This window comes from Sipha flava, unplaced genomic scaffold (genome assembly GCF_003268045.1).
Source record: "Sipha flava isolate LNK unplaced genomic scaffold, YSA_version1 51603_pilon_pilon, whole genome shotgun sequence".
Taxonomy (NCBI): Eukaryota; Metazoa; Arthropoda; class Insecta; order Hemiptera; family Aphididae; genus Sipha; species Sipha flava.
Genome location: NW_020273456.1, coordinates 1 through 10024, shown reverse-complemented (window position 1 = coordinate 10024; position 10024 = coordinate 1). Strand labels below are relative to the sequence as shown.

The following is a 10024-nucleotide window of genomic DNA, read 5'->3' as shown; positions in this document are numbered from 1 at the left end:
TAGATGATTGTGGGATTATGGGTTATTGAATAATGGGGAGTGCCAGTAGTATTGCACCGCTATCCTGACGCGTGTTATTCCTGTGCTCCTGGTACTCGGTCTCTCGCAAAACGCCGGGCGAGGCGTTATAAACCCTACACGACATTTTTACCACTTTTGCCCGTCACTACATCGTGCCGTGTATTTCGTACATTTAAAAATTCTGTAAACGCTGGTGGTGCCGTCGAGGCTCGTGGTAGCGATGGTGAGCGATGGCGTGCCCACGCTCAACGAAAACAGCACGATTGCTGCTTGTTATTGCTCGTAGCGAGCCGCGACCGTGGGCCCCCGGCAGATGTGTCTTACTCGCTCGCCATTTGCGATGGCCGTCGACAGAGGGCAGCATGTGACGGCGGACCGCAATCGCGTCGTTCGTAATATAATAATACGTAATGCGCAGTAGTGGTGGGGATTATCGTTCTTTTTGTCGGTACAATTACAATAAAGTACAAATTCCAAAATACTCGTTACATCGGTACAATTTTTCTTAATTACAAATCTATTCGGAACGATCGAGTATACAAGTGTATTCCGGAAAAGATCTTTTCAAAAGTTGGCTACACCATTTCCAAAAGACGTATTAGATTATCAACAAAAAATACGGAAATGTTAATATATTTAAATAGTAATACTATTGTTATAGGAATAAATAACTAAATTGAATACTATTATTTTATTTTTTATTTTTATCCCTATAATTATTTTAGACTTAGGCAAATAGATTGATTAATTCCGTGTACGAGTGTACACGTAGTGTAATACACTAAACTGCTAATACTAAAATGCTAGAAGGCGAGATGTATTCGTTCCAACCAGTGCGTAACAAAAAAATGTTGCCCCCCCCCGCAAAAATAAATAATGGGCCCCTAAATATTGTTTATGTAGGTGTATTAGTTAAAAAACATTAATCTGATATAGGTAAATCACTTATTTTAATAACAATTTTGTTATGATATGATAAAAAATAACAATATTTATTTAATATTACCATTGATTATATATATATATATAGATTGCTCACTGGCCGGTTTTCGATGGCATGAAAAAAAAAAAATTAGTAATGTAATTTATTATGAAAAAAAACGTATTATTTGGTATTTTGGTAGTTCCAATAATTCGCCCATAATATATTTTATAAATATTCACAGCGTAATTATTATTTTACATAGCACAACAGTCTTAAAGATTTACTCTACGAATTTAGAATTGATAGATCAACTTTATGTAATATAATACGTGCATGTGATCCTAGCCTTAAGGAGCGCTCCGTATGTTATTTTTCTAAGTTAGGTGCCATAGTACAATATTAGTTAAACTAATATGAAATATGTGTTATAAAAATGTGTACATATATTTTGTGTATTACAGCATGTGGTCCACAATGGATAGAATTGCTAAATAAGACTAGTTTAATAACTTATACACTGTAAAAAATGTTATTATAGTTCAATTAACGACGCAATGCAAATTTACTCAGAATATTTTGCTAATTCATTTTGCATGTAAAACTAAATAAATTTGTCACAAATATTTAGGTAAATAATTTTCACGCACATTTCTGTGTAAATTTCAATTAAAAGTATTGTGTAAATATACAGAGTTTTTCAAAATAAATTAATTTTATGTGTAAAATGTTAGTAAATTTATCCCAACTACATATGTACATTTTGTTTATATAAATTGTTGTGCACATTTCAATAATGAGTGTCCTTAAATTTACAAATGTAATCCAAGTAAATTCAATTGTATATAAAAACATTGGTAAATTTGTTATAATTAAATAAGTAAATAATGTTTAGAAATACGTTTGTGTACATTTTAATTTCTGATATCAATGCTATACATAAACGCAATGTGGGGAGAGACTTAGGGGCATAGTCCCCCTAAATACTTTTTTAACGATGATGGTAACAAATAATAAATAGGCGAGCTCCCCCCCCCCCCCGAGTTTATTAGGTATACATTTTGTCCAGTCCACTCGAAAGTAAAATATTTAAATTGTGCCTAATTTGGAAATTTAACAAACATTTAGATAGGTATCTGATACAATTAAACCAATAATAGGTATATAATAATTTTAGTTGTTAAATAATAAAACTTATTAATCAATAAAATGAGTTCATAGATATTTATTTTAAATTTTAAAACATTAATAATAAAATTGATATATTATATTACCCACATAAAACAACTCATCCATCTGTATATATAAAACAGTAAGCTGATTGACTGCTATCAACGCACAGCTCAAACCATTAGACGGATCTGGCTGAAATTTGGCATACAGATAGCTATTATGATGTAGACGTGCGCTAAGAAAGGATTTTTCGAAATTTTGAATTTAAAGGGTTGAAATCGGTTTAATATTTTTTGACCAGGTCGATAACTGCGCTATTGAAAATGAATTATATTAAATAAAACTATTAAAAAATTATTAAAAAACTATTAAAAACTATTTAAAAACTATTAATTTTATTTTTGGTAGTAAATGACGGGTATTACATAAATATTAAACAAAAAGATCCCGCAACAGGTGCCAAAACAAATAAGAATGTTAGTTCAAAAAATTATTATGCATATCGGTTGATGATTAGACGCGATCAGGACTAAGTTATTTTACGATGCATAAGCTTTGTCAACAATTCATGGTCGAAATATATATAAAGACAGATAGCGAACGATTTCGATACTTCGATTTCGATTCAATCAAAAAAAGCTGCGTGCAAAAGATTCTCAAAACAATTGTTAGATATTGGAGATGGGAAAGTTACTACAGATGAAACGGGATGTATAAAATTACCGAACGATTTCTGCACAATCATTTATTCGCATGATGCTCTCATTGACCAGATATGTCCCAGTGTACACAGACAATACACAAATCATGAGTGGCTGGCAGAAAGAGCAATTTTAGTAGCAAAAAATGTGGAGGTCAACGAATTGAATCTCAAGATACAAAATTAGTTACCAGAAAACATGGTGTTTTCAAAAATTTCAATAGATTTAACAAAATTTAATTTTAGCAGGTTGCATACATTTATATACTTAAACCCGGCAACGACGGGTAATTCAGCTAGTTGTATATATGTTAAAAATATATTAGATATCCCAAACATCCATTTTATATCCAGTACATTTGTGACATTATGTAGATATCTATTAGATATTCATAGAAAGTAACTAGTACATAAGCCACAGTGGATTTTCATGGATGTCCATTAGACATTGATATTTTGTGATTAGTGGACTATATGATGTATCAAAATGTACGTCCAGCTATTTCAATTTTGTGTTGTTATTTTTCCCGAAATTGTGTTTATGATGAATAACTATATTATTATTTGGTGATAATAATAGCATACTTGTTGTCTATTACCTAATATTATTAATGTATTTGTGTCTACGTCTAAAACCCGTATGCAATGCTGTGATGACAGGCCCTGCCGGCCAGCGGTATTATTTTAGTACCTATATTTCCAATTCCTGGTAATGCGGGTTTGCGTGATGACGACGATAACGATTAACGATCGAAAATGGTTGATACTCGATTAATTTCGATTATTTTATATAAAGTGACTAGTGGCTAGAGCGTCGCTCTAGACTTTGACTGTGTAATGTGTAGTGTGTTTGATACAATGATTTTCATTTTCCGACCGTCCGTCGATTTGCGCGTACGCTGTTTAAGTTTTATTTTAGAAATATAAACTATAGCACAATATCCAGACAACCAGACAATTTTAGAATGTAAGAATGAAACTAAAACACATGATTATTTTATTGTTATAATTTCGAAGTCTATTGCATTTTCAATTTTTCATTTGGCATAGAAAAAAACATGCTTTTTGTAAACCTACTACATATACATAGTGATGTGAGTTTGTATTATACAAGGTAATATATTATACACATGGAATAAAATTATTTTATACAGGTAGTATAAAAAAAAAATTAAAGTGTTATTTTTAGTAACTCGACTATTAATTTTTTAGTTGTACTTATAGAATGGATCTCCAATAAAGTACAGTATTATTATAAAAATCAAAAATTTACTACATTATTGTAATCATGTTAACTTAGAATTCGGGTGTTAAAAATCAATTTATTGTACTATGATATAATTCAAATATTGTAAATATATAGGTACAATGAGATAGTATATAATTATAGAAGTTTTAAGTATAGTTTTCTTTTTATTTCTATTTAAAAAATATGTATTTCTATATATAACATACAATCGTATGTTACCTATATCATAATTGCAACAATAGCATGACTAAATATTAATTTGGTGAATAATTCTTGAATTAGGTATATGTTTTTTTTTTAATTTTTTCTTACTTTTTAGCCATTTTTTTCAATTCTATTTTAAAATAATTTATATTTCATAATTAAAAATGGGGTTATAATCTTTGTTAAATTCCTTATAATTTAAGGTACTGCAAGGTTCTATACGGTATAATACCTGTATAATATGGTATTATACAACAAATAAATAAAATACCTTATTTTAACATCTCTACATATGCACAATATAAATTATACAGTCCACATGTATTAATATAATTTATGTGTATTATTATTAATAAATATTTAAATATACATAGCTATTATATTTAATAACAGCATAACTAAAATAAAATAAACCATGATTATTAATTTATTATTGTTATTAGTTTTATTACATTAAAAACTAAACAATTTATTTGGTACCTATTGCTTAAATTGTAGTATAACTTGTTCATATTTAATATCCTACTGGTATTTTTTAGATATATATTGCATAATATATAGGTGTAAGTAACTCTTTGGACATAACAATAAAAGTAAAAAAGTATATGCGATAGGGTTTCAATGTGATGGCATTCTAGACGATGAATTTCAAATTTGTGTATTAAATATCAGTGATAACTATATTATTATTCCACTTTCAAATCTAAAAGATTACACGTCATATTCAATATTCACACATAAAGAACGTTCCGTAATAGTATTAAAATATATAATCAATTTATAAAATAGTTTGCACCCTATATTATATTATAATATTTATAATATTTATGAAATTGTATACATTATAATAGTTATAATGTAAATTAATTAATTAACTTTTATGTTTATATACATTTTTTTTCATGAGATTTTAACATAATATTTTAATATAGATATCATACCTAAGAATATATAAATAAATATAAACAATAAATAATTGTATTTTTCTTTTACATACTAAGCACATTTTCTTAATATAGTAATCACTGACTCCGTGTGTAATATTTTGTGAAATATATCGAAAAGCATAATATTATTTAAACTTGTGATAGTTCAAGTCCAATAAAAAAATAATTATAATTTATGAGTATTGTATCGTTTAATATACATTTTATTTATTTAAATAATGTTTCTAGTGCCCAAATGCCATTGATCTCTATGCAAAATTGTTGTTAAACCTTTAAATTATTCATGTCATGTATATTAAAATCAAATCTTTCCACAGTTTTATGAAAACTACGTATGCTTCTCAAAGACAAATGATTTTAAATGCTGATCAAATTGATACAATATTATTGGAATGGCCATTCCTCTGCAAGGTAATTTTTGTTTAAAGTATGGATTTTATTATTATAAAATCATAGTTTTGTAAATCAATACATAAAATTTTAAATATAATGTTATATTCATATCTATAGGTACTGTGCGTGAAGAACCATTTCTACTACCTAACCAATATAGAAGATAGAGCAGTTAATAATTTTAAAATAAAAATACTCACTATGATAAAGTTTGTCCAGGCAGAAGCTGAAAGAAAGCGTAAAGATAATAACCTGCAATCAAGATTAATGGATATAATTAAAAATCACAATAATAATAACAATAATTATAGTGATTTTTTGACATTATTATTATGTTTCATGGCTATTATGAAAGATAATGTTGAGCTAATGTTTATTATGTTTGAAGTAAATATTAATATCTGCCTATAGCTTTTCATTTTATTTTTCCATCAACTCATTTAATTGTTATATCTTTTTTAATTAAATTATAGGGCACATGTATCTTGATGATGTGCAATCAAATAAGAAAATAATTTCAACACCTGTTGTAGTTTGTCTTGGTAAGATTATAGTTTTATAAAATATAATCAATTTCTTTTCTTAAGTAAATATGTCTCGCACTTAGATCTAACTTGTTAGATATTTTTAGATGAATTAATAATAGTAACCAAACAATTTTGAAAGAAGTCATACTATTAAAACTGAAAATTGTATTATGTTGAATAAATCTCTTAATTCATTGCAATATATCTAATTTTGAATTTTAAAAAACCTGTTGCTCTAAAATTTAAGTACTTTTGGATATTTTGATTGTAATTACTAATTGCTAGTTTTATGCCATATATATAATAATTAATTATGTAAAAAATTCATATGTAATATTTGGTTGAATCCAAAATGCTTTGTCTTTGTAGACAATGTTTATAGAATGAATCAGTGACAGTTGAAGAGGCCATTATAATAATGTTTATGTCTTTATGTATTTAACATTCAATATTCTAAGGAATTAGCTGGTATTTTGCAGTTTCTCCAAAGGTAACTCTTTTATATACACTAAAAATTATTTAATTATTTTTATGTTTTTTACAGTTCTATGTTTAATATAAATGAAAAAAGGAATAAGGTAAAGAAGAAAACTTCTGCTGAAAAATTTGTTTCAAAATTACTTAAACTGATGACAGATTATGATAGTTATGTAAAAAAGTGGACATGTTAATTTTTTTTTTTACATTTTTTCTGTTATAAAAAGGGTATATAGTATATTTACTGAGTTACCTAATATACATGTAACATTATTAAGTTTAAATATATGAAAGCAGTTTTTTAATATTATTACATCATTATATTCTATTGTATTATATATATACTTTTTTGTTCTTTTATTTATATAGCAATATATTTATACAATCTATACAAACATGATATGCCTAATAAGTAAGTCTGATGAAAAATTTGATAATGATGTTAAAGAATAGAAAGGCTCCCAGTTGTGCCACCTGACAAGTTTAAGTTAATATTATTATGCAGGTCCTTGGGTCATTGCCTTTCTAACTTTCTGGGTATGAAGTTGGTAGAGGATAGTCTTAATTAATGGATTGGAATGCAAGTGGAACTTGGAATAGAATTTGTGGGTTGGTAGATTCACGTCTTTGTGGAGATTTTTGTTGGTTTCATACCAAGAGGCCAAGGTTATTAAGCGGAGGCGAAATGATTGAAGTTTTCGTGTTTGATGGCTTTGATTAAAGAGTAAATTTAAAGAATTTCAATTTCTAAACATTTAAAATTTAAAAAAAAAATTGAATTTAGTAAATTTCAATGTGATAAATTACTGGGAAAAACCAATGAAATATACACTCACTATATAGGTAAACGTTAACTGTTTGTAAATTTAAGAATTAATAACAGTTGAAATTTACTAACTTTTAACTTGTACATTTAACTATTAACCAATAACTAATATGCAATTACAAGTCACATATGTTGGTAAATGTCAACTTAAATTAATTTAATTTAATCAAATTAATAGATAAATTTACAAAACAAAGTTAGTAAATTTTATCACATGGTGTTATTAATGTGTGTTGCCACACATTTTTTTGTAAATTTACATAGAAAATTGTTTACAGTGTAGATTACTATCGACCTATTCAATAATACCTAACGACATAAAAAGTAAACTAGAATAAATTGCTGATAACATTTTCTGAAAACAAACGAAAACAATACTAAAACGGTTTGTTTTGGTAATGCGAATTAATGATAATAACTACCTACGTAAGTTATTTCGATATTAGGTAATTAAAATTCTAGTCGATGACTGAAGTACCTAATTATTACAATTACAATATGAGTTAATATTTTAATCAGAGAGATAACACGCATATAAAAATATAAAACAATAAGCTAATTCATATGTAGCTACTCGCACTGCCATATAATAAATAAAAATGTATAAAATGAATAATTAAATAATTAAATGTGGATTGTATTTTGATATCCGGTTCAAGGGACCAAAATGAACGGTAGTCAAGGAAAAATAAATAAATTAAAATTGAATATAGATATATGGAAACTACTATTGGAAAATTGATAGTACAAAATACAAAATATATAAAATTATGTTATTTATAAATTGCCTAATCACATATATATAGGTATACGTAAATATGACATAACAGTTATACAAATATAACAGTGGCGATTTCTTCTGATTTTCCGTAGTGCACATATTTAAGTTTAAGCTTATTACTATCAATTATAGGCTAAATGATGAATTTTTTTTATTATTACATAAAAATCGCTTTATAATCATCATTTATTTTAAGTGGTCTACCTTAAAATGTTGGTAAAATATTTTTATATATTTACTATATTTATAGGTTTAATTATATATATATATATTTATATACTGGTGTTTTATTGTATAATTATGATGTAATAGTACTATAAAGGTGATGCACATTTATAATTTCGTAGTGCACACAAAAATAGTCGAATTGATAATAGCGAATTTTAAAATAAACGATCATGCGTAATAGCGAAACTGCAGTTTTTTATAATTTCTATTTTAAATACTATAACTATACATATTAATATACTACTTGGATAAGTTTGAAAACTTATATAACTATAAAAATATAACTTAACTTATTAATAATTAGTATTTTTAATTATATAATAAATATTTTTCAGGAGGAAGCCAACCTACTATATGGAAATTTATTGATATAATAGACAATTCGAAATTTAGAAGAATTCAAACAAGAACAGTATAATTTTGAAGAACAACTAGAGATAAAAAAAAGTTCAAGAACTGTGCTAAAAGATTCTATTTGTTAATTTCAAATTATAATTCTAATGATAATAATAACTTTGTAAATGGTATAGCATATAATTTTTCACTAAATGCCTAGTTGTTTTTTCAAAATTATTATCACTAAATGCCTAATTGTATATTTTCCCTCTTTTTTAAAATTCGCTGTTTTCATTTTCGTCATTATTAATTCGCGATTTTTACATTCGTAGTTATTGTTTTGCTATTTTGGCCGGATACCGTTTTTTATAACCTATGAACACTGTTTGTCCTAATGGGCGTTAATAAATAAATAAAAATAAATAAAAAACTGATACCAAAGGTTTAATTGTTTTTATAAAATATAGAAAAAAACTTTATTTTTCTAAAAATAAAAGGCCATTTGATATCAACTTCTGTAAATTTTATTTTAAGTATAAGTATTTATTACAAAAGTATTGTTCAAAAATACTGGTTAAGATACTGCAGAGAAAACTTAGAGGCTATTATAGAGGCATAATTGCACAGCATGATGAACTAAATGATGGGCCAATACGATTGAAAATATCTACAGCTCTTACTGCAAAATGGTGCTTTCCATCATCGACAAACTAGAAAAGTTTTAATTAAAATTAGGTTATTTTCAAAAGTTATAAAAATACCATTTACGTTAGTTAATTTGCAAGCCGTTGGTAACTTAAGAGCACCGACGTTTACAAATTATTTCCATTGATTTGTCCTACGAAGAGCTGAAGATGTTTCTCAATAAACAAATATTTGATAACTAACAATTTTAGTAAATGTACTATTAAGATTCATATTCCAAACAAACATTAACACTGTAATAATAATAATAATAATAATAATAATATGTTTACAATTAAATGTATTTATAAAAAATGTTATACAGAATATAATTTGCAATAATATAAAAACCTTTATTTTTTAAATCTTTTACAATGTTCAATGTTGGTGAAGGTGGAATTTATTTTTAATGGACGAATATGTCTCTGAATTGGAACAGTAGGCAATGTAGCAGAATACTATAATTTTAAATTAATTCATTAAAACAAATTATAAAATTAATGAATTATAATATTAAATTAAATAAATTAACTGAAATCATACTTTTGGTATAGGT

At 26.2% G+C, this 10024-nt stretch overlaps 1 protein-coding gene across 3 annotated transcripts; it reads left to right on the top strand.

Moving 5' to 3' along the window:
- Window positions 1-3604: 3604 nt before the first annotated feature.
- On the top strand, window positions 3605-6901 carry LOC112690657. 3 transcript variants are annotated; one of them, XR_003149235.1, is made up of 6 exons: window positions 3605-3783; window positions 5534-5627; window positions 5727-5996; window positions 6083-6151; window positions 6506-6626; window positions 6681-6901. XR_003149235.1 is itself a non-coding variant. In XM_025564704.1 (5 exons), the coding sequence occupies exons 1-4, from the start codon at window positions 3875-3877 to the stop codon at window positions 6122-6124; spliced, it is 462 nt and encodes a 153-aa protein (XP_025420489.1). In that variant the 5' UTR covers window positions 3798-3874; the 3' UTR covers window positions 6125-6151; window positions 6681-6901. The 3 variants fall into 3 exon arrangements, 1 of the variants encoding a protein (XP_025420489.1); XR_003149234.1 differs by lacking the exon at window positions 3605-3783 and adding an exon at window positions 3798-3930; XM_025564704.1 differs by lacking the exons at window positions 3605-3783; window positions 6506-6626 and adding an exon at window positions 3798-3930.
- The last annotated feature ends 3123 nt before the right edge of the window (window positions 6902-10024 follow it).

Bases quoted from the DNA above. Each gene is read 5' to 3' on its own strand.
- LOC112690657 (XM_025564704.1), top strand. From the start codon at position 3,875: ATGCTTTTTGTAAACCTACTACATATACATAGTGATGTGAGTTTGTAT. The intron at 3,931-5,533 runs GTAATATATTAT...ATCTTTCCACAG, and splicing joins GTGAGTTTGTATTATACAAG to TTTTATGAAAACTACGTATG. The intron at 5,997-6,082 runs GTAAATATTAAT...ATTAAATTATAG, and splicing joins TAATGTTTATTATGTTTGAA to GGCACATGTATCTTGATGAT.